Genomic DNA, 24,898 nt, shown 5'->3' with positions numbered 1-24,898 from the left:
AAAATATTATCCAACTTCGTTATCATTCTTATTTACTACTCCAAGCATTTCTCTCAAAATCATAAAAAACCATCATCCACGTGTCTGAATCTATTTTCAGCAATGATGCTTAATTGCTGTTTTATTATTATTATTATTATAAAACAAATATTAGATGATTAAATTACAATCATGCATCGTCATCGATCGACGCTTTTGTGATTATGAAATCACAACTAAAGGGAAATATTAAATAATTTAATATAAATAATAAAACATTATACGAATTAATTACGTAAATGGGAATCTCGACAATCAATTATAATAATAATAATAATGAAAATAATACTCACCTAATCCCAGATTCATAGGCACATGTAGGGGTGATCATTCGGTCGGTTCAGTTTAAAATCGAATCGAACTGAATAAACTGAAAATCAAAATTTTAGTGTTTATAAAAACCGAACTGAACCGATTTTGATCAGAAACCGAACCGAACCGGTCTGATTCGGTTCGATTCGGTTTGGTTTAATCGGTTTCAAATTTTAATAATTTTTTTATTTTTTACACTTTATTTTTAATATTTTAAAATTTAATTAAAATATTTTAATTTTAATATGATTTAATTTCTCTATATTATTAAAAAAATATATTATTATTACTAATTGATTCGATTCGGTTTTTTCAATTTTTTTCTGATCAAAATCGAATCGAACCGAAATATATAAAAAACCGAACCAAATTTTTAAATCAATTCGATTCGGTCAATTTTTTAGATTTAAACCGAATACTGCTCACCCTACACACATGCCAACCTCTAATAATTAAAACACTAATTTTTATTTTTACACATTTAGTTTGATATAATCAATAGCGTATTTAATTGCATGTAACTGAAAGTGATCGTTGATAGCTAATTGCTAATTGATATGTATATAATTATGATGGTTGATTATAAAATGATTATTAAGGGTATATATCAATTTATTTTTTTAATAAAATATATATATAATTATTAATATATTGTGCAATATATATAATAATTAAAAAATATTTTTTTATGAATATAAACATTATTTACCTTCTTAATTTAATTATTGTTTATAATATTTTTATATTTATCTGATATTTTTTATAATTTTAAATTCTTTTTTATCCAAAAATTTAATTTTTAAAAATTATAAATAATACATTTTTAAAAAAAATAATATAATCTAAATAAAAAACAAAAGTAAATCAGCTGCAAGCAAGTAGAAATTAACAATTTTGATCTTAGAGTTAATATATAGGGCTGAGCATTCGGTCGGTTCGGTTCAAAATCAAATCGAATCGAATAAATCAAAAATTGAAATTTTAGTATTTATGAAAATTGAATTGAACCGATTTTGGTCAGAAACTGAATCGAACTGAACCGATCTGAATCTATTCGGTTTGATCGGTTTTGATTTTTAATAAATTTTTTATTTTTTACACTTTATTTTTAATTTTTTAAAATTTAATTAAAATATTTTTAATTTTAATATAATTTAATTTCTCTATATTATTAAAAATAACATATTATTATCACTAATCGATTCGGTTCAGTTTTTTTAATTTTTTTCTGATTAAAATCGAATCGAATCGAAATTACTGAAAGTTTTAAAATTAAAAATTGAACCGAACTAAATTAAATAAAAAACTGAACTAAATTTTAAAATTAATTCAGTTGAATCGATTTTTTCGATTTGAACCGAATAGTGGTTACCCTAGCTCATAGAAATTACCAATCAGCTATTTGAATCTGTATCAATTATCAATTGTTTTCATATATATGGAATAAATATATAAAGAATAAAAAGGTCAATTATATTGATATATGATATTATATATGCTTCCTCCAAATTAATTAATTTTTTAAATTGAGTAAATTTACTTTTGAAAATCTGAAATATCATGCTAAAAATTAAAAGAAAGTCATTTTCTTTTTTTAACTATGAAAATATTTTCTTTTGGTTAAATTTTTTAATTATCTTAAACACTAAAATATATATTTTTTATGAAACAAATAAAAATTTAATTTAATTATTCTAATATGATATTGCAGATTATACAAGAGAAATAACCAAAATAAAAGGCCTAATTAAAAAAATCTAAAGTTTTTTTTTAATATTTTTTAATATAAATATTTAATCTTGATGAAGATAGTCTAATTTCCCATAAATTAGAGAAGTTGAAATCCAACCATATAGAACAAATTATTTGGTTTTATTAAAAGCGAAAACCATATTATCAACAGTAGAGGTCTCTCTTAAAAGCGAAAATACAATAGAATCGCACAAATATAAACATTAATTTTTTTTAATATAATTCATTTTTTTTTAAAATAAATTTTTATAAAATTATGAAAAAGTTTATTTTAAAAAAAATAAAAAATTATTAAATTAATAAGAATTGAATTTTTTTTATTTTAAATAAAAAATTATTTAAAAATAATTAAATTAAATTAAATTTTTACAAAAAATTTTATTCCAAACGATGTAAAAGAAATATTATGTGTCAAAGCGTGGGACTTTAAAAAAAAATTAGGTAAGTTTTACTAATAATTAAAATGGTTTTTTTCAAAAATAAGTATTAATAATAATAAAATAGTATTTTAAAAAATATATTTTTATTTTGAAATTTAAAATCCATTTATTTAAATAATTTATATATAAAAAATATTTTTCATAAAATAAATAGAATCTTAATGATAAATGAAACTTCATCAACTATTTCAAATCAAATATTCATCATTGACGATATTTTTTATGTTAATTTTAATATCCAGAAAAAATATTATTTTTTTATTTTTTATATATTTAATTGAACGGTAAAATGAATTTCAATTTTTTAATAGCTAATTTAATTTTAATTAGTAAAGTGGTCAGCCATTTGAATTATTTTAAAGCAAGTATTTATAAATTTGCATTTCCCTCTTAATTGTTTTTTTTTTTTTTTTTTTTTAAAAGGTGAATAGTAAAATCCATTAACTGGTGCCTTTGGAAAACTACTTCCCCAGCACGAATAAGTTCTTGCCGGATAAAAGAAAGATCGGCGTTTTTCTTAATTTTATTTTATTTAATTAACTGTAAAATTTCATAATTTAAAAAAAAAAATTGACTCGAAATTTTATTCGCTGAGGTCCCCAGAATTTTAGCCAAGTTTGTATTAATTAACTTTACCAGGCATAAATTAGTAGTGATTTTGGATATTTTATCAATCTGAATTAACACTCTATGAAACTGAAGTGGTATATTAAATTAATTAATAATATAATAATAAATTAATAATTTATATTTTTTAAATTACTGTACGTGATTTTTTAAAAAAATTATTATGCTATAGTACTGCCTCATATCGATTTTATCTAACAAATTAATGTATGGAAAAAAGTGATTCTTATATAATATTTTTTATATAATGTTTAATTGATGATAGATTTTGTGGTAATTAAGAGTATAATAGATTTTATGGTAATGAATTAAAAATGAAAGACTGAATTTATAACAATCATTGAATTTAAACGAAGATGGATAAAAATATGCAAAAAAAAAAGAAGAAAGATATATTTTCTTGTTAAAATTTAAAACGAATTATATATTCTAGTTCCTGCTTTTTATCTAAAAGCAGGATGAATTTTATGATCCGGTTGCATGATTCCATTGACATCATTCATGATTTAGTTACGTTAGAGTAGGGCGCATTGGATCGGTGCGATTCAAAATCGAATCGAACTAAATAAACTAAAAATTAAAATTTTGATATTTATAAAAATCGAACTGAACTGATTTTAAAAATCGAATCGAATTGAACTGATTTAATTTAATTCGATCTGATTTAATTTGATTGATTTTAATTTTTAATTTATTTTAATATTTTAAAATTTAATTAAAATATTTTAATTTTGATTATAATCTAATATCTTTATATTATTAAAAATAATATATTGTTATCGTTAATCGATTCGATTTAATTTTTTTTATTAAAATTAAATCAAATTAAAATAATTAAAATTTTTTAAATTAAAAATTAAATTAAATTGAAATAAATAAAAAAATTAAACTGAAATTTTAAATTAATTTAATTTAATAATTTTTTTTATTTAAACTCGAATATTATTCGACCGGCTTTAAAGAAGTGGGCTGTGTCGTTATTATACGCATTGTATTTGATCTTACAACAAAAATCCAATCTTCCACCTATGAGTTGACCATATAGTGTAGGACGATATGGTGGACTTCATCATTTTTTATTTGAAATGGATGATGGACTTCATCTTTATCACTTTAAAATACCATCGATAAAATTACCGTAATTATATTTTTATTTTTTTATATACATTTGAAAAAAGTAAATTAACCTAACGAAGGGAGACACATGAAAAATAGCTGCTGAATTTAAGAACAAACATCTATAGTAGCCACGTTGGCCCCCTTACTCTTGCCACTGTGTATGCCTACCTTAGTTGGATGTGACTGTCATTATTAGATGGAGAGGTGGAACCTAAAATAAAGGGGAAAAAAAAAAAGATAAGCAGGTAGACGTCTTGGGTCCTCAAGAGTGCTCACATGGAAAAGAGAATTTATTCCACAGCTAATATAATTTTTTTTTTTCTCCTTAATCTTCCTTTTTAGGTTTATGAGCATTATTCCCACCCTATGATTTTGATGTTTCACTTCTTATCAACTCTTCTTCTTAAGCTTTCTTATTAATTATTCCAAGCTAAGCTACCCAAACCACAGACATGGAATTCTTTGATTCGTTCAATGACAAACAGTTATTTCTCACTTATATTTTGGCTTTATTTAATTGCTAATTATAGCTCAATTAAAAAATTTTAAATTTATAAAAAAACATTAAATTACGTTTTTTTGGTTGATATTATTTTTACTACTTACTAAAATTGTTTAAACGAAATAATGCCTTTACAATTTTAAAAGGCTTATCATAATTGCTACACTTTTTCTTTCAAAATCAATTACTATACATTTTTAGAAAATTCAAAATGTGAAATTATATCACGTTATTCCATATTATTCATGATCCAAAATGAGTGGAAAAATAATTGGTCAATATATATAAAAAAAAAGATAATTAACGACAGTCACTTTATTATAAAAAATGAGTGTAAGTATGTAATTTAAATTTAAAAAGGATGTGTAAAAATAAGTATCTTAAATTCTGTGTATGTTTTGCTTTTATACCATAAGTAAATAAAATTAGTTAATGAATCTCTTGAAAATTTAATTAGTACCGGCTAATAAATAAGGAATTTCACAATTATATGCATAATAAAAATCCGTTGTATACTATTTTTTAATGATAATTTGTGTCATGAGAAAGGTTCGACCGGCTAGGGTGAATTTTTTATCGTTTTGAATATCGACCGTTATAATATCTGAATCTTTTTTATTAGGAGATGGAACTTGTGTGACCAAATGTGGTGATTTATTAGGATATTTTCATACAATTCTATTGTATAGTAATAACTCATAGCATATTTTGAATAAATATTGTGTCATATTAATTTCATAATTTTAATAATTAAAGTTATATAATATAATAATAATAATAATAATAAAATTAATTTTGGAATTAAATTGAAAATAAATTTTAAACATAATAGCCAATTTTATTTTTATTGTTACAAATTACAATCTCTTTCACTTGCTAAAAATATAAAAAAGCCAACATGGGCCATGTTCTAAAAGACAATTTTAACATCATTAGATTAGTGTATGCATAAGAAAGCAGCCTCCACCAAAACCATAAAATCACAAAGAGAAAAGTAATGGCTCTGCCTTCTCCATCCCTATTGCCTTATGCTCCCACATTGCACATGCTTGGAAGAATATGTAGAATTTTTCACTTTTACTCATATCAAACTCAGTCAAGCAAAAGGGGAAAAAATATATATTTTTTTAATATATTTATTTTATTTCTAGTGATGAATAATTAAGTTTCTTTACGGCTGAGAAATTTACTATTTGTTAAATTTATAAGAGTTGTTATTAGAATTTGAAATTATAACCATTTACATTATGACAATATATATTTGATAATATATAAAAATATAAGATTTTTAAGGACTCATAATTAATATTATAAATTTGAAATTTTGTGGTAGTGAAAATAAAGAGAGAGAGACTTACCAGAAAAATGATAAACATAAAGTTAGAAAATAGTGTTTGATCTCCACTAATACTAAGCTCTAGATAATATTTTAATTCAGTATTTAATGGTTGAAAAAATAAATGATGAAAATTATTTTTTATAATGTTTAATTAATTATTATTTATATAATTATTTCCTATTAAAACAGGTAATAATTATTATAACAAAAATAATGTTTGAAAATTTTTTTATGTTAAGATAAATCCTTAATTTCTGATGGATAATAACTGACAATAATGAGATGTAATTAAATAAAATTTTCAATTCATTTTTATTTTATCTTATTAAACTATTGATTAATTATATTTAATATTTTACTAGGTAATTCTTTAAACATATAATTAATTAAGTTGCATTTGAAATTATAATTGAAAGGCAAAAGGATCCCTTAGAACAGCTAGCATCATGATATGAACATAATACTTTAATTATTTATCTTTTGAATTTATTTAAGATGGGAAAATATTTATTTAGACTCGGTCTATTCTATTATAGATTAAATCAAGGTATAATTTTTTTTTATAAAAAATAGATGAAACCCACATCAATATTTTTAAAATATATAATGAATTGAAACTATTAACAAATGCCAAATAAAATAAATATCTAAATATTTTTAATATTAATTAAATGTTATAATTTCTTATACTTAAATAAATTAGAAGTATAATAATAATAATAATAATAATAATAATAATAATAATAATAATAATAATAATAATAATAATAATAATTAATCAATTTCAAATACTAAATAATTTATAAAAAAAAATAAACTCTTATATGTTTATATGGATACTTATATGAAAATCGAGTTCTGGAAAATATGCTAAATTGAATATATTCAATAAGTAAAGAGGGCATTTGAGCTTTATTTTTTAAATTCTTATTTAAAAAACATATATAATATTTTGAATATTTTATTACTAATACATTGATTTTTAAATTGAATTTATTTGTAATATATATTTAATTAATGTATTATAGCAGGTATTTTCTTTACTGCACTTCCAGACCACTAGGGAAGAAGCTATTTCATTTTCAATTTTTAATTGAGCGGCAGACCCATGTTTTCATGATGGGCTTATCATCCACTCCAATCTATTTCAAGTATTTTTCACGGCTAACGTTACCTGCTCCTCTCCTCTCTCACCGTGTGAATTAATGTAGGCCCAATCACCGCAGATTCTTGTATTCTCGAGTGACTTTTGGCCTTTTGCCTTCTTGCTTGCTCGTTAATCTCCTCTCTTCTGATGAAAACACTTGAAACAAAATCAGATACACTCTAACACAAGCAGCAGAAACACTACGAGAAGAGATGGCTAATTTGCACTCTACTTTCAATTAAGGTTCGTCCAGTATGTGCATTCGTTTCTGATTAGATTTTGTGTGTGTTCTTATAATAAGTCTTGAGATTTTATAAGAGTGCATTTGTTAAAGTATATAGTTTATCATTGATTCTAATTGTCCATCAGAAACAATGAAGAAAAGTCTGAATGATGAATTGAAGACTGAGAAGAGGAATATTGAATTCTGGGTCAGACAATGGGACCTGCGTGAATCGCTAATTGAGCTTGAGAGACATAAACTTGATGAAGAGAGCACAATGGTTAAGGTTGTCTTGCTTGATCTTCGAATTATTTAAGACAAACAACTGATGCATATTGTTCATTTATATGTCTGTCTTTTGTGTTTCTCTATATATTTTTTGATTTTTGTGATGGAAATTTTTTAATCTTCAGAGCAAGAAAGAAGATGCTCTAAATAAGATACGACAGTTGGAAAAGGAGTTGGAAACCAGAGAGGAGTTGGAAACCAGACAAAAGTTGGAATTGGAAATTGAAGAGTTAAAATGGGAACTTGAAGTGATGAAGAAGCAACTCGAAGATGAACGTGACGAAGCTGTTCGAAACGTGACAATGGAGATGCAGCAGGAACTAGATGATTTGGAATCTCTGAATGCAACTCTTATTGTCAAAGAGCGAAGAAGCAATGACGAGCTACAAGACGCACGTAAAGAGTTAATTCAGGTAGTCTTGTAATCTGAGTGTGACTAGTATTTTTACAATAAATCTCTAGCCGTAGAGCGGCCTCACTTGAATAATCAAAACTTCTACCCCTTCGTTTATTTATGTTTAACTAGGGTTTGAGAGGCACGTTGTCCTCAACTGTTATTGGAATAAAGAGAATGGGAGAAATTGATGAAAAGCCGTTCCTTAAGACATGTAAGCGAAGATTTCCACATGAGAAAGCTAAGGTTGAGGCCAGTGCCCTGTGCAGCCTGTGGCAGGAAAATTTGAAGAATCCAGAGTGGCATCCATTTAAAATCATCAACTATGATTACGGGAAAGTAGAGGTAGTTAAAAACATCGTCTTTATCCTTCCTAGTACTGAACCTTGTGTCTAAATGCATGGGTTGGTGACAAATGCAGGAAATAGTAGATGAAGAAGATGAGAAGCTGCAAAATCTCAAGCAGGAGCTGTGAAATTAACTTGAAACTGTATATGTGCAGGTTCTTCGCAAGTCTTCAACAGCCCAAAGTTTTCTAATTAATAGTTGGATTTTGCCAAGTTGCTTAGTATTTGGGGATTTTTTTTTTTGTATGAATTGTTAGCTTAATTTTAAGTACAAATTAAGGTCTAATTAAACTTTTGAATGTCTTTAAGGTTGCAAAATTCCTTTGATCCTTACTATTGTTGTTTCTCTATGTTAATTATAATTGTATTTGTTATTAGCTCATTAATTTGAAGACCAATTAAGAATTTAAATGGTAATATAGATATTTAATTATTTAGTATTTAATTTTATAAAAATAAATGGATAAAAATAAAAAAATCTAATTTTATTTAAAAGAAGTCAAAGGTTTATATTTAATAATTAAAAACAATAAAAAAGAATTTTGCATGTAATGTGATTAGCTTAAATATATTATTGTTAGGGTAAATATTTAAAATATGTTAAAATTTAATTAAAAATATGAAATTTTATAAGATGTAAAGAGAGAAATAATATTTTAATTAAATTAACTTGAAAACCTACATTAGAAAGTTAAAAAAATATTTAATGTAAAATTAAAAGAATTAAAATTAAATGATGAAATTAAAAATATAATAAAATTAAGGGATTTATAAATAAAAAGTACTTGTAAAGATATTTAACTTTGGATTGCATATGAATATTAGCTCTTTCATTGATTTGCTTTGAGTTTTTTAATAACCAAAAGGTAGATTGCAAAAAATAAAATTCCATCTATGGTTCCTTGTATAAAATATTTTCATCCAAAATTAGTTTTGTAGAAAATATTTTCAAAAAATATTTTTAAAGAAATAACTAATTTTCTATTATTTAGTTTTAACTCTTTTATATTACTAATAAATCAAATTAAAATTGAGGACACTGAACTTAATCCCAAAAATTAAAAAAATAAAAAAAAACCTTATTTTAATAACTGAATATATATCATAAAAACAAATTATGATAATATTTAATCGATTTAAGAAATTATAGTAAAATTTTCATAATGACAATAAACATTACATATTATAGTTTTGGTTATTATATAATTTTATAATATAATTTTATTATTTAAAAATAAAATCAATCAATATCAAAATGTTAATTAACAATTTAATTTTAAAGTTTCAAATTATTATTAAATATATTTTAAAATTTGTTGACATAACAAAATAATTTTTGTTATGACAATAACTTGTAAAAGACATTAATAATTTTATTAATTTTTAAGTAAATTTAAAAAATTAAAATTTAATTGATAAATAAAACACAAGATATAATTATAACAAACTTAAAATAATATGATTTTTTACGATAATCGCTTTAAACTAATAATCATTAAAACTAATGATTTGGGTCATTGTCTTTTAAAATAACACTATAATTATTTTATTTTATTTTTTAAAATAATTTTTTATATCTATTTTAAAAATATTAGTTTTTATTAAATATTAAAAAATATTTTGAAAATTTTTTTAAAAAATGAATAATATTAGTTATTTTGAATAATATTAAAAAAAAAAGTTCATACAAAGATATGTATTAATTATTTTGAAATTATTATTTTTATATTTCATACAAAGATATCTAGAGTGTTATTATCATGCAAATAAGGAGGAGGAGGAGGTAACTAGACCGCCTCTTCGATTTTTACAAAATTATAAATTACTTTAATTAATATGTTGTTATTAACTAAACGCGTGGTTGAATTCACATAGATCCAACAGCAGCGGATTGTTGCCTCACAACTTCACCCGCCCTTTGGCCTTCTGTCTTCTTTCCTTATTCGTCAATCTTTGCTCCTCTCTTCGATCTCATAAAGAACATTAACCGGTTCGGCACTCTTCTCCCCTCCTTTTAAGTGAGGCCGAGATTGATCTCCATGGACGAGGGAGCAAATTCTCGCCGAAGCACAGGTGCTAAAGAAAACCACCCGAAGCAGAAATCTGAAAGTCGTCGAATAAGATGGTTGACAAGATGTCCAATTTGCACTACTTTCGCAGCAAAGGTTTGGTTCATCAGATTAATTCTCTTGTATTCCCATTCATCTCAAAGTGTTCAAGAATCAGGGATTTAAAATCTGATTTTATTCTGCGTTTGGGAAATTGTGTTATAAGCAGTCAAGGAAGTCATTGTCAATTGTTTTTCCCAATGTTGGTTCTAATTTAACACAGTGCCAGATAGGCTGTTGCACATATGCTTGCTTCAGAGGAATGTGAAGTGTAATATTTTTTTGACACTTTTGATATGGGCTTGTTTGTTTACAATTGTCCATCAGAAAGAATGAAGGTCAAGCAGCTTGAACGTGATAATTGTGTTGGCAAGCTTTTGAAAGAAGTGAAAAATCTGAAAGATGAACTGAAAGCTAAGAAGAGGAGTATTCGTGAATGCCGAAACAAAGAATTGGTCGAACGTGAAGCACTCATTGAGCTTGAGAGGCTTAAACTTGATGAAGATAAGAGAATGGTTAAAGTTATTATTGCATTTGTCTTTAAGTCAAAATTCTGAATTGTTTGAGTTTATCAGTGATGTTTTGTGCTCATCAATGAATGATATATATATATATTTATGTTTCGGTTTTTCTCTAGAATTATGAGAGAAATGTTTTGCTAATGTTGGCATCCATGGAGCAGATTGAAAAGTCTCAATTGAATATGTTAAGGCTAGTTGAAGAAGAAAAGGTTCTCTACTTATTGTATAATTCTTATTTTCCCATTGCTTTGTGATGATAGGAATTGATAGTAGATTTAAAATTTGCAGAAGGAAAGAGAAGAGATTCTAAATAAGATGCATCAAGTTGTAAAGGAGATGGAGGCCATGCAGGAGTTGAGCATGGTAAATGAAGAGCTACAAGGGAAAATTCAAGCAATGGAAGAGATGAATAAACAGCTGAAGGAGAAAGTGGAGGAATTTGTTGAGGTAGAAACTTTGCACAAGGGGAATCATGAACTGCAAGAAGCACGAAAAGAATTAATCGAGGTACTAATTTTCTATTGGTTGAATATGCATATACCAGATTGCATGTCTTATAGAATGTCTTTAACTTTGTTGTTGTCTTTTTAGGCTTTGAAACATACATGGTCCTCAACTGGTAGGGCTAATATCGGAATCAAGGAAATGGGAAAAATTGACGAGAAGCCATTCCTAAGGGCATGCAAGCAAATTTATCGACCATGTAAAGCTCAGCTTCAGGCGACTACTCAATGCAGCTTGTGGCAGGAAAATTTGAAGGATCAGGACTGGTACCCATTTAAAACCATATTCATCAGTGATTGTGAAGGGAATATTTCAAAGGTAAATGGTTGGCCTACAATATTCTCCATCTTTTATGCATCTGGGCAACCGTGATTTTGGATAGTATGTCACTATTTATTTGTCCAATATAAATACTTGGGTGCAAGTAAAAATTTTCCCTAATTGTATACATGGGATGGTGGCAGATGGAGGAAGTGGTAGATGAAGAAGATGAAAAGCTCAAAATTCTCAAGGAGGAGTGGGGTTGTGATGTATATATGGCAGTTGCTACTGCTTTAAAGGAGTTAAATGAGTATAATCCAACCGGGAGAAGCGTGGTTCCCGAGCTTTGGAATTTTAAAGAACAAAGGAAGGCCACGTTGAAGGAGGTGATCATTGCTTATATGGTGAAGAACATGGCCACCCTTAAGCGCAAGAGAGGAACAGAAGTTTACTGCCAATAACGGTAGAACAACCAATGCTTTCTCTGGAAGATATGGAAGGTTTCAACAACAAATAGGTTCTTAAGATTTGGATCTTTTTGTCAAGTCGCTCAAGAACTTTTAATTAATGTTTCTGGACCCCAACTTGAAAGCTCACAGTTTCGAGACAAATTTAAAATTTTAATTATTTTAATCATTAATTAAAAATTGTATTAATTAAATATTATCCAATGAATTTTTTGTTTCTTGGCTAAAAGGTGGATCAATGTGAACTGAAATCTAAATGTTTAGGAAAATTAGATCAAAACCTAAACAAAATGTACCCAGAAACTTCGATTTACTCTATAAATAAACATAAGATCGAAAGAGAGAAAGAAAACATAAGAACAGAATTAGGCCTTAACTCTATTGAGACCTAAGATATAGGTCTGTTTCACATGTAAGTTCAAACTTCATTTTAACGAGCCAAACCGAGCTCGAGCCTACACATGGGAGGCCTGACCATACTTATCCTTCTGGTTCTGTGAGACAACAAACTCCGTGACGCTCGAAATCATATCCACATGCCGTTGGATAGAATTAAATGGTCGTTTGAAATTGCTTGATAATGGAAAAAGATACAATACGTCAATACGTACGGCCAATATAACTGTAACAGAATGATACAAATGCATGACGGCGGTTACATGTAAGGACAAAAGGGAAAATGAATAAAGGAAGCAAAAGAGAGACAAACCAGACTAAACTTATTAAAATACACCTTGAACCTACTCTTTATTGGATTTCAGAGTATCAATTGGCGCCGTCTATGGGAACGAAGCAGATCTTTTTATCACCGGGAGTCACCTTCATGCTCTTTCGGGACAATGTGAAATTCTTGGGGAGTTTGATGGTATCCATTGATACAGCAGAAGCTGAAAAGAAAATGTCAATTCAGTTAGAACTTGAAACAACAAAAGAAAGACATAAAAAAGAAGGAAAGCTAGAAAAGAACTAGCTTCCTAGAAGTCCTGCAAGTTAGACATAAATATGCACTTCTCAACTTCATATTTCTTTTTTATAGAGGTCAGTCGAAGAAGACAAACTTTGTCCACTAGGCTTGATCTAGAAAAATTGTTACAGCTCTACGGGACCTCTCCTTAGGAGAGGTCAACATTCCAATTGATACTTGAGCTCTCTTTTAGCTCAATAACGACGAAAGTCTCAACCCAACATTTTACTGAGTCCTTATACCTAGCAAATATGTACAGTCTTGTCCAAGAACCAAAGTAATAAAAACTATGGGTAGACTTAACGAGGCAAAAAAAAAAGTACAGAACAGCTCAATAGAAGGGGTAAACCCTAGGTAAACTGACTTAAAGTAACACATGAATAAAATGAAATTGGGGGACATCATCTGAGGAGTCACTCTAAAATGATGAAGGACCTCAATGAAGGAAGGGGTAAAAAGGAAGGGATAAAAAGGATGGTCAGCCCGAAATTGCGCTGTTTGATAAAAAAGACCAGGTTGCGCCCTTGTTAGGCATCTATTAGACTTCTCGGTAGTAGGTAGGGAGAATAATCCTCTCATTAGGAAGGTATGCCCTAATCCTATATATGGTGGCGTCAGAATAGTCACTGAAAAAAATAATGAGAAAAAGAGGAAGGGGTAATCGCATTTGGAAACGTATTAGTAGTTGGAGTAATCGTTTTCTTTCTCGTGCAGGCAGAGAAGTATTAATTAAATCGGTATTACAGGCAATTCCAACATATTGCATGAATGTTTTTTTATTACCTGTTTCCACTTGCCGACAACTACAGGTCATGATGAATAAATTTTGGTGGGGTGGTTGTCGTGAGGATGGGAGAGGGATGAATTGGCTCTCGTGGGATCGAATGTGCGGCCGTAAATCGGAAGGTGGGATGGGCTTTCGGGATTTGGCTAGTTTTAATACTGCCTTATTGGGAAAGCAAGGTTGGCGTTTGTTGGTTGACACCAATTCTCTTCTATATAGAGTGCTCAAAGCTAAATATTTTTCGAATGGGGATTTTTTGTCAGCTCGGTTAGGTTCTAACTATAGCTTCGTTTGGAAGAGTATTTTGTCTTCTCAACAAATGTTGCAACGTGGGGTAAGGTGGCGAATTGGTGATGGTAAGCAGGTTTTTGTTGTTAATTGCCCTTGGATTCCTCGGGATATTGGTTTTATGCCTTTAGATGAGGCGATGTTTGTTCCTGAAGCCATGAGAGTATGTGATTTGTTTGTTGAAGGTGAGCTGCGTTGGGATGTAGAGAAGCTAATGAATATTTTTAGTGTTGCTGATATGAGAGCTATTCTTACTATTCCATTGCCTCTATTCCCAAAACCGGATAAATTAATTTGGCACTTGCATAAGAAGGGTGTGTACTCAGTTAAATCTGCCTATTTTTGTGCCTTAGAATTGCCGGGTAGGACTGGTGTGCTGGGTTATAATGATGGGTGGAATCGTCTTTGGTCTCTTGATGTTCCTCCCAAAGTTCGGGATTTTCTTTGGCGTACTTGTCGTGGAGTGCTTCCTACTCGGGATATTCTTTTGAGGCGTGGGATACATGTACCTGCTGCATGTCTTTTTTGTGATCATGATGAATCTATTTCACATGTTTTTTTGCATTGTCCAATGGCTGTTGAGTTATGGAGACTTGCTGGTTTTTCTACTGCTGTTGATTTTTCTATATTCATGAATTTCTATATTCATGAATTTCTTTATTCATATTTATAATACTTTTGGCAGAGAAAGGACTGCACGTATGGCTATACATGCATGGAAGTTATGGCATGCCAGGAATGAAAGATTGTGGGTCAATAAAGTTTTGTCACCCAGTGAGGTTCATCATGCTGCTAGTTCCTATTTTAATGATTATGTGGCTTCACTTGTGTCTCGACCAAGGACGTTATCCCACCCATCTGTTCCTCGTGTGCTCCCATTGGTTGAGGCTACCACTCTTGAAGTTGATTGGATTGCATTCATTGATTGTGCAGTCTTTGCTAGTGCTGATTTGTTCGGTTTTGCAGCAGTATTTGAGGACTTGGAAGGCTTCTTTTCCATTGCAATTTCGGGTTTCTATGAGGGGGGTGGGCAACCTGTTATTGCTGAAGCTTTGGCCTTGCGTCAATGTTTATCTTATGCTAGAGATTGTTTTCTTCAGGCGGGTTGTATTTTTACGGATAACCAATCCTTAGCCTTGGCTATTCGCTCTCCTCTGGATGACTTTTCAGAGTTTAGATTAGTTGTTTCTGATTGCAAAGATGTTATGCGGTCTCAGGGTAACATTCATGTTTGTTGGGTACGGCGTTCAGAAAATAGAGCCGCCCATTTATTAGCTAGAGAGTCTATTTATCATGGTAGATTCAAGATTTGGATTGACATTCCTGATTGTCTCTTGGATTATTATTCTACAAGATAAATAAAGTCTTTCTTGATTCAAAAAAAAAAAAAAAGAGGAAGGGGTAATAGGGGATACTAGACCCACTGTATCAGAAATTCTAGCAGAAGCCATGAGAAGAGTAAGACGTACCTCGGATGAGAAAGGCATGAATTACAAGGAAGAGAAAGGGCAAGATAGCAAAAGTAGCGCAAGAGACAGAGTAGCAAGTGAAATTAAAAGCGTAAGTTTGAAATGGATAAAGGCGAAGAGGAGACGTTTTGACAAGAAATATCATAGACTCACGCAGTAATAATTAAAGTTTCGGGATTTACTTCTCATTAATTATGAAATAATTAATGAATATGTAAAGGGGTATTTGATGATAATCAGGTCCTGGACACCCTGACCCTGGTTGAGCCCATACTGGAAAGGCTAGGTCTTAACTCAACTGAAGCCCAATACATAGATTTGCTTCACATGCAAGTCCAAACTTCACTTTGACGAGCTCGAGCCTATACATGAGAGGCCGAACCATGCTTATTCCCTAGCCCTGTGAGACAACAAACCCCGTGACATTTGGAATCGTATCCACATAGCGTCGGATTGAATTAAATGGTCATCTGACAATGAAAAATGACACAGTAAGTCTGTACGTACGACCAACGTAACTGTGACAGAATGGTACAAACGTAGGACGGTGGTATATGTACGGACCAACATAACTATGACAGGAGGTACAAAAGTAGGATGATGGTTACACATTACTAGAGAATAAAAGAGAAAATGAATAAAGTAAATTAAAGAGACTAAACTTATCAAAATACACTTTGAACTCACTCTTTAATGAATCTCAGAATATTATAAATGATTAAATTTTTTTATTAATTTAAAATATTTTAAATTACTTTTTAAAAATTAAACAAACTATTATGAGATAAAATAATATATTATATTAACTAAATTAAGTTTGGGAGAGTTTTATGTTACAAAATTAAATTTAAGGATGATAATTTTACAATACTCCAACATCAGGACTACTGAATAAATTTACCCAGTGTAGTTGAAAACATTCATCAACCCATCATGGACGTATTCCGGTAATATAGATCCATGCATAGTTGATACAACCCTTCCAAATATCGGAAATATAAACTCGAGTACTTGTCTTCTCCAAACCGAAATCAGCATCAGAAAGCAGAGAAATACTCTTCAAATTCACTGGTAAGGGTTAACTCTCTCTCTCTCTCTCTCTCTCTCTCTCTCTCTCTCTATATATATATATATATATATATATACTCGGCCTTTTATGCTTACGATGAGCTTTGCTCGGTGATTGGATTAGACAACAATGGGCTTGATTTAGGGTGTTAACTTGTGAGTGATGACTAGGGTTCTCGTATTCTTCGTAAGCTTGTTAACCAGACCTGAAAATGTGTGTTGATTTCTACCCTCATTGGGTGTTTTTTGGAGTTTTATTTGGGAAATAAGCTTGTTCTTTATCTAGGTTTAGGAAATATCGGGTTTGATCATGAGTTGTACTCTATATCTTAAGCATTTAGAGTAAACACTAGAAGTTTTAACTTGAGTGAGCTTGTGCTAGATGCTTTTTAGGGGATCAACAGTATTTTTCTTAAGCTATTAGAGAATCCTATATTCGCTTTTTTTAATTATTATTTAATTTGTCAGTATGGTTGTGATATAGAATGGTGCCTGCTCTCTTTGCATGTTCAAGAGTTATATTAAAAGGTGCTCCCTCTTTTCTTTAATATGTGGTTTTAGGAGGTTTTTTTTTTCTTTCAAATAAGTGACTTTTTATAATTCCAATAGTTTATTAAATATTTTATTTCCTTATTTACCCTTTAATAAGTGGAGTATATTTAAAAATATTAATGAAGTTCACTGTATTGGTTTAGTCATTTTAATGGAAAGAGAATATTGTCTTTCCACTCTATATTTGTTAAAATTTTGTATGTTTATTGCTTTCCGACAGATGAGTCAACCTTTTCCCTATTGGTTTCCTATTGATACTTTGATTTTGTCATTGACTAGGTAACTATGTGAAAGAAATGTATTAAACAATCAAGATAACCATAGAAGATACATTCTTATAGACCCTTATTTTCTTTCACTTCTCCTTGGACATTTCTGTGTCTTTGAGCGTGGAAATCTTGCAAATTTTGACTTGCTCAATGTCATAATCTGGGATTCAGCAGGTTTGCGTCCATTGTTTGTATTTGTGGGACTAGAGCACTGCAACCAAACAATCTGATAACTTCTTGTGTATTCTTGTGTATTTGATATATTGTGGCCCATGTGTATCCCAGTTTCCAATAATTTGCTTCTTGGATAATTACTTGCTTGTTATTTGCCATCAATTTAAACGCACGCACTCTTACATTTTCTTCCCCTTCTGTCAGTCAGATGGATCACAGTTCTGATGAAGAATCTGACATTAGTGAATCGGAGATCAATGACTACAAGGACAAGCCATATGAAGAACTGAGGGCTGGAAAATACAAAGTAAAGGTAAATGGAATGTTAAGATGTCCATTCTGTGCTGGGAAAAAGAAGCAGGATTACAAGTACAAGGATTTGCTTCAACATGCGTCAGGAGTGTCTAAGGGTTCTGCTAACAGGAGAGGAAAACAAAAGGCAAACCATCTAGCCTTGTCATTGTATTTGGAAACCGACCTAGCAAATGAAGCAGATCAAATTCAGAATCCAGTTTTGCCTCAACCTGCCAATCAAACTCCAGAGCAAGCTGATGTCTTTACATGGCCTTGGATGGGAATAGTAGTTAACATTGTGACTGATCCAAAGAATGATAATGCTGCATTGCAGAGTGGATATTGGTTGAAAAAGTTTGCTCAGTATAAACCTTTGGAAGTTTATACTTTCTGGAGTGAACAAGAGCAAACTGCACAGGCTGTGGTGAAATTTAACAATGATTGGAATGGATTTGTGAATGCAACTGAATTTGAAAAATCATTTGAGACTGTGCATCATGGTAAAAAGGACTGGAAAGAACGAAAGACACATCCTGGCTCAACTATTTATGGCTGGTGCGCTCGTGCTGATGATCACGCTTCTGAGGGACCAATAGGAGAGTATCTCTGCAGGGAAGGGAAGTTAAGAACAATCTCTAGCATAGTCCAAGAAGCAACTGAAAGTAGAAATATCGTTGTGGCACACCTAGCCAATAAAATAGATCAGACAAATGAAAATTTGGACGAACTCCAGTACAAATACAATGAGAAGACCATGTCCTTGAGTCGGATGCTTGAAGAGAAAGACAAACTGCATTATGCTTTTCTTGAAGGTTTGTCATTTATATGTGTGTGTATTCTGTGTCTGTCTAAACAGTTGTGGTTTTTGCAACTACTCTTTGGTGAAAAGCATCTCCATGGCCATTTTGGCTAAAAACTGCTTTTTTCTGCCTTTTGTATGCTTTGACCATAAATGTCCAAATTTCTTGATAAGGGTGTAGCTCTTGTAATTTTCCCTGTGGGATTTTTGTATTGTTGACCATTTGAACGGACTGTCTATCTAAACCAGAGAGGTAAAAATAGTGAAAAAAAATACAGGCTGTCTTTAGATGTTGAAACTTGTTTGTAATGGTTGAAGTTTATGGTTAAACAATGCTTATCCATGAGATTGGTAATGTTTCCTACATGACTTATCCAATTGTTTGTTAGAAACAAGGAAGATGCAGCGACTTGCACGTGATAATGTTCACAGAATCATGGAAGAGACACAAAATCTGAATGATGAACTGGAGGCTAAGAAGAGGAAACTTGATTGCTGGAGCAAAGAATTGAACAAACGTGAAGCAATAACTGAGCGTGAGAGACAAAAACTTGACGAAGAGAAAAAAATGGTAAAAACTTTTGTGCCAAAGATTTTGCATTAGGAAATTTCAAGCATTCAGGCATACTTGCTTATGGTTATGCTATTTGTCTTAATCTGCATCTGCCCCGATTCCTGCTTATTTTCCTATTGATCAAAACTCAGAGTTCCTCCTTTTCTTTCTTTTTGGCTAGCTTTGTCATTTTTTACATTTTTTTAGGGTGTCAATGTGTGATTCACCTTGTTTTGTTATCTTAATTTACTGCTCTTCTCCCAAGGAAAATAATGTGTCAAACCATGGAAAGTGGCCCAGTTATTAAAGTTTTCTTTTTTAAAGAATAGCCAGCTGTTACATGTATGAAGTAATAACATGATAATAATTTTGAATGAATTAGAATGTCTTTTACACAAAGCTCATGCAATGTATATGTATATGTTTGGTCATGTTTCGTTCTCAGCAATGACAATATCTTTTATTTTTCTAGAATGATGTGAGAAACAATTCACTTCAGTTGGCATCCATGGAGCAAAAAAAGGCTGATGAGAATGTCTTAAGGCTTGTTGAAGAACAAAAGGTGCTTTTCTTATTGTATACACACGGTTATTTGCAGTACTTTGATGTTATAGGATTTCTGTTGCTTTTTACCTATGGAAATTTGTAATTTTTCAGAGGGAGAAAGAAGAGGCTCTAAATAAGATACTTCAGTTGGAAAAGCAGTTGGATGCCAAACAGAAGTTGGAATTGGAAATTGAAGAGTTAAAAGGGAAACTTCAGGTTATGAAGCATCTCGGTGATGACAATGATGCAGCTGTTCAAAAGACAATGAAGGAGATGAATGATGAACTGGAGGAGAAAATAGATGATTTGACTGCTGGGGAATCTCTGAATCAAACTCTTATTGTTAAGGAGCGCCAGAGCAATGATGAGCTACAAGAAGCACGTAAAGAATTAATTCAGGTAACTTGCCACATTAGTTTCCTTCTTCTATGTGAAAGTGCCAAATTAGCACAAGCTCTTATTTCAATTATGGATTGCAGCCCTTATATTTAAATTTGCCCCTGAATATTTTGGGAAGTACTTCTCCACTCGTCATTGTTCTTTTTTTTCTTTTTGGATGCTACCTAGTTGTCTAATCAACACAGTAATGGATGCCTACATCATGAATTTTTCTTTTCTTTTATTACATAGACAAGGAGAGAGTGTTTATAGAGACAAATAAACTACCATCCTTTTAAATGATAAAAATTGCCATGAGGGCATAAGCACATTGCAGCTAGTGCTTAATTGTTTGCACTTGCATCTGTGCTAGCAGGTACAAGCACATTGCACGTTGAAAAACTCATGTTACTTAGTTATCAGCGTAGAAAGGTAATATTTGTTATCTGATACAATAGAGATTACAACATATTTATACATGAGAGACCGTATCTAGAAAGGAAAGGAAATCAAGCCTATGTTCATGTAATCCCCAAGATTAAGCAACTAACACATCTATCAATATTTATTTCTTATATTAACATATTTACTTTCTATAACTTATAACCTATAACAATTAGAATTAAATGTCAAGGGCAATAGTTTGATGTTAAAAGGTTAAGGATCAGATCAAGGGTACAATAAGCTTTTTTCAACTGATTCAGGAGCAAATTCATATGTCAGGCCTGAATTAAACTTAATCCACACCAATCGCGGGGTGAATAATTTAATTCCATCTTAGTGGGTTGCTTGGGCAAACTTTTAATAGCTGGTTGTGGGTAATATGCAATTGGACTGTTGTAAACTTTAGTGACCAAATTAACAATTTAAGAATTGCATCTTTGAGAAAGTACAGGGACAAAATGACTTTCTCCCCATCTGTCTTTGAATTTCTGTTCTCTCTCTCTCTCTTCCTCATTTTGATGTCTTTTCTCTTTCTCTCTAGTTGAACTTCATGCTATTGGTTTAAATTTGCTTTCAAATTTGGAATTGCATGGAAAAAGCATCTCTGAGCTGAAATTGTAGACTTTATTCACATAGGAGTCGGTAATTAGCATAATTAATTGTGGCAACCAATTGGAACTCCCAGGAAGTCTTTTGACTTATCAGTTGAATGCTGCAAACTAATGATTTTGTTCCACCTAGTTCTTTGGTCTGTGAGATCAATCAGTAATATATGTGTGTCATATTCTCTTCCTAAAATTTGAATGAAAGGATCTGAATTGTTTATTATTTTTTACTTGTGTTTGTGGTACAATTGAATGATCAAAGCTTCTACCCCTTTGTCCCTTTTAGGGTTTGAAAGGTACATTGTCCTCAACTGTTAGGACTAATATTGGAGTAAAGAGAATGGGAGAAATTGATGAAAAGCCATTCTTTAATACATGCAAGCTAAGATTTCCTCCCGAGGAAGCTCAAGTTCAGGCCACTACCCTATGCAGCTTGTGGCAGGAGAATTTGAAGAATCCAGATTGGCATCCATTTAAAATTATCAATAATGCTCAAGGGAATTCACAGGTAAAACTTTATCTTCACCCTCCCTAGAGAACGCACTTGACCTTTTACTGCATGGAATGGTGACAGATGCAGGAAATAGTAGATGAAGAAGATGAGAAGCTACAAAATCTCAAGCAGGAGTGGGGGAATGATATATACATGGCTGTTATTACTGCTTTGAAAGAGTTAAATGAGTACAATCCAAGTGGGAGATATGTGGTTGCTGAGCTCTGGAATTTCAAAGAACAAAGGAAGGCCACGTTGAAGGAGGTGATTGCTTACATTGTGAAGAATATCAAGACCCTTAAGCGCAAGAGATGAAGAGAAACTGATTGCCGAGGTTAGAACACCAATGTCTTAATTTCTTTATTCAATAAACAAGCATCTCTCTCTTGTTTATTTTACTTACATGCTCATTAAATATATATATTTTTTTTCTTGGAGAAATTATTTATTGCATCTAATGCACTAGAACATGCAAGATGCACCAATACTCACAAATGTACAAGGCCACCTGAAAATATGGGTAGGATATCCCATTTTAGTGCAGGTGAGGTTGCACCATTTTCTGGTGCACTGCTCGCACTAAATCAGTGGTTTTCTCTAGAGATCTTATTATTGATACAAAAGGAATGTCATCATTGATATATAAATAGCTATTGAGTCAGTTGGAATTGAAATGAACAAGTGAAACCCAGGATGAATGCTGTGAGTATTTTTTTTTTTTTTTCATTCATGTGCATGAGCATGTACTTTGTTTAAATTTATTCTACTTTTGCATATACTTGAACTTTTATTCCAGGTGTCTCTAGAAGAAATGAAAGCTCTTCAACAGCAAAGTGGTTGCTCAAGGAGTTGGTTTTTTGCCAACTCCACCAAATTGTAAGCTAAAGAAAGTTGTTATATTGGTGGGCCTGACGAGTTGTGAACTTAAACGTAATTTTGAGTACAAGAATACTGAATGTATTTCAGATTGCAAGTTTCTTTGGTCCTTAGTACTGTTGCTCTCTGTTACAAGTGAATTCGGTTTTAGGTTATTCGAAGACCAAGTAACAAAGCAGCAGAGTCCTATCAACTTGGAGTTGCACGAGCACGTGGTAAAAAATTGTGAATCTGTTTCAAATCCGATAAATTTTGAACTTAAACGTAAATTTCAATTAAATTTTTTAATATTTCTAAATAGTATATGTTAAAAATTGTTTTAGCTGTGCGAAATAAATCCTTAAAAATTTCTAGTGGATGTCGCTGGAAGCTTGAGATGGGATTAACTGCTAGCGATAAAAAAACCACTTCTTCCCTACGCACAAGGAGGCTGCCCTAAAAATACTGACCTTCATTTTTGAAAAATCAACGGGATAGTTGACGGCTAGAACTCTTTCAGTTGTTTTGCTTTTCTGGATCAGCGATTAAAAAAAAAAGTGGTCGACTATGAGCCTTTTGAAAGTGAATCGTTTCGTTCTAGAATGGAGCTGCTCAGAAAAAATATTTTTTAGTCTTTAACATAAAATATAATCGACAAATGTGTCTTTTTATTTTTAAAATTAAATATTTTAATTAATATTTTTTTATTTTAAAATTGAATATTTTAATCTTTTTAATATTAATTTTGTCAAAGTCTTTTAATAAAAAATGTTGTTATCCTTCTCTTATCATAACATTTGTCAGTTTTTCAAATTCATAACAATTATGACAATCAATTCAATAATTACAAAATAAGTTATAACCAATTCAATCTATAATAAACTCTTACATCAATTAATCAATAATTAGTTTAAAAATCATCAATTTACAATATAAAATTTGAAAAAAATAATAAAATATTATAAAAAATTATTAGCAAACATTTATCAATTGAAGAAATATCAAGAAACCCAACAGTAATGGCTTGCACCAGTTTATCCATTACTTTCTAATTCATAATTGAACCTACTTTATTACGTTCTATCTTTTGAGAAACATCCTCAATTAATTTTGAATTCATTTTATTTTGATCCATGGTGTAAAACTAGCACGAGCGCATAGTCGACAAACTCAATGATTTAGAGAAGTAAGGACCGTTCACGTGTGGCGAGATAAGTAAAAATCAATGGCACCTTCACAAGAGAATTGTGAGGAAATAAAAAAATTGAAGATGTTGGTTTTTGAATTTGTTAGCTTTTCTAGAATCATCATTATTTATGGGCTAGCTTTGATGAAATGAGACGCAAGGGAGAAATTGAGGTGTGATTTTAGTATTTGGAGTTTTGTATGGAGCAAAGGAATAACAGAATAAAAAATATCCTGTCTATATCAAAGAGGGAATCAAGTGCAAGTGGGCATAATTTGGGATTTACAACCACCTAACTGATGCCGCCGTTTTCTTTCCCTGATTTGCTGAAACAAGGGGCATATTGTGGTAAAAGGGACCGGTATTATGAATAGTGGAAGAAAAGGTTTGGGATTTCTTTGCTGATTTAGGAGAAAATAAACAGAAATTTGGGTACTTAGATAAGGGTATTTTTAAATAAAATTTTAACACTTTTGCTTTTGACTAATTTTAAATTATTGATTTAATAGAATTATTAAATAGAAAGATTTAATTTTAACGAACTAACATTCAAGATTAATGCGTTAAAATTTTAAAATGAAAGAAATATATCCATTAATTACGGATACTAAAAAATAACTTTTTCATAAATTAAATCAAATGTTGTAATTACCTGCATCAATTGATATGGATTTAAACCTAAAAGCTAGCAATGAACCAGATTTACAATGTCTTAACAATCACTTTCTTCACCAAACAGTCCTTGCAAGTTGAAAAAACTTGCATAGTAAGCAGCGAAGATGCATAA

General features: G+C 30.4%; 3 protein-coding genes across 11 annotated transcripts; all 3 read left to right on the top strand.

Moving 5' to 3' along the window:
- The first annotated feature begins 7,289 nt into the window (after nt 1-7,289).
- LOC110612778 (factor of DNA methylation 1) lies at nt 7,290-8,845 on the top strand. The gene is made up of 5 exons (XM_021753567.1): nt 7,290-7,520; nt 7,647-7,786; nt 7,914-8,201; nt 8,315-8,527; nt 8,604-8,845. Exons 2-5 carry the CDS (start codon nt 7,652-7,654, stop codon nt 8,655-8,657), a joined length of 690 nt encoding a protein of 229 aa, XP_021609259.1. The 5' UTR covers nt 7,290-7,520; nt 7,647-7,651; the 3' UTR covers nt 8,658-8,845.
- A 1,626-nt stretch (nt 8,846-10,471) lies between these two features.
- LOC110613019 (factor of DNA methylation 1) lies at nt 10,472-23,059 on the top strand. Of its 7 annotated transcripts, none has more exons than XM_043956302.1 (12): nt 10,472-10,694; nt 10,965-11,152; nt 11,320-11,367; nt 11,447-11,665; nt 11,750-11,980; nt 18,167-19,064; nt 19,441-19,622; nt 20,077-20,166; nt 20,262-20,549; nt 21,864-22,085; nt 22,152-22,404; nt 22,867-23,059. In XM_043956302.1, exons 1-11 carry the CDS (start codon nt 10,652-10,654, stop codon nt 22,383-22,385), a joined length of 2,643 nt encoding a protein of 880 aa, XP_043812237.1. In that variant the 5' UTR covers nt 10,472-10,651; the 3' UTR covers nt 22,386-22,404; nt 22,867-23,059. The 7 variants fall into 7 exon arrangements, with proteins under 7 accessions (XP_043812237.1, XP_043812236.1, XP_043812238.1 ...); XM_043956301.1 differs by having other exon boundaries at nt 11,275-11,367; XM_043956303.1 differs by lacking the exon at nt 11,320-11,367.
- Nucleotides 14,145-15,708, top strand: LOC122723577. 3 transcript variants are annotated; one of them, XM_043956306.1, is made up of 3 exons: nt 14,145-14,317; nt 14,402-14,611; nt 15,112-15,708. In XM_043956306.1, the coding sequence occupies exons 1-3, from the start codon at nt 14,167-14,169 to the stop codon at nt 15,558-15,560; spliced, it is 810 nt and encodes a 269-aa protein (XP_043812241.1). In that variant the 5' UTR covers nt 14,145-14,166; the 3' UTR covers nt 15,561-15,708. The 3 variants fall into 3 exon arrangements, with proteins under 3 accessions (XP_043812241.1, XP_043812240.1, XP_043812242.1); XM_043956307.1 differs by having other exon boundaries at nt 14,146-14,317; nt 14,402-14,494; XM_043956305.1 differs by having other exon boundaries at nt 14,145-14,611.
- Nucleotides 23,060-24,898: the final 1,839 nt, after the last annotated feature.

This window comes from Manihot esculenta, chromosome 4, assembly GCF_001659605.2.
Source record: "Manihot esculenta cultivar AM560-2 chromosome 4, M.esculenta_v8, whole genome shotgun sequence".
Classification (NCBI taxonomy): Eukaryota; Viridiplantae; Streptophyta; class Magnoliopsida; order Malpighiales; family Euphorbiaceae; genus Manihot; species Manihot esculenta.
Note: the sequence above shows the minus strand (reverse complement) of the source record. Positions and strands in the feature narration are given on the sequence as shown.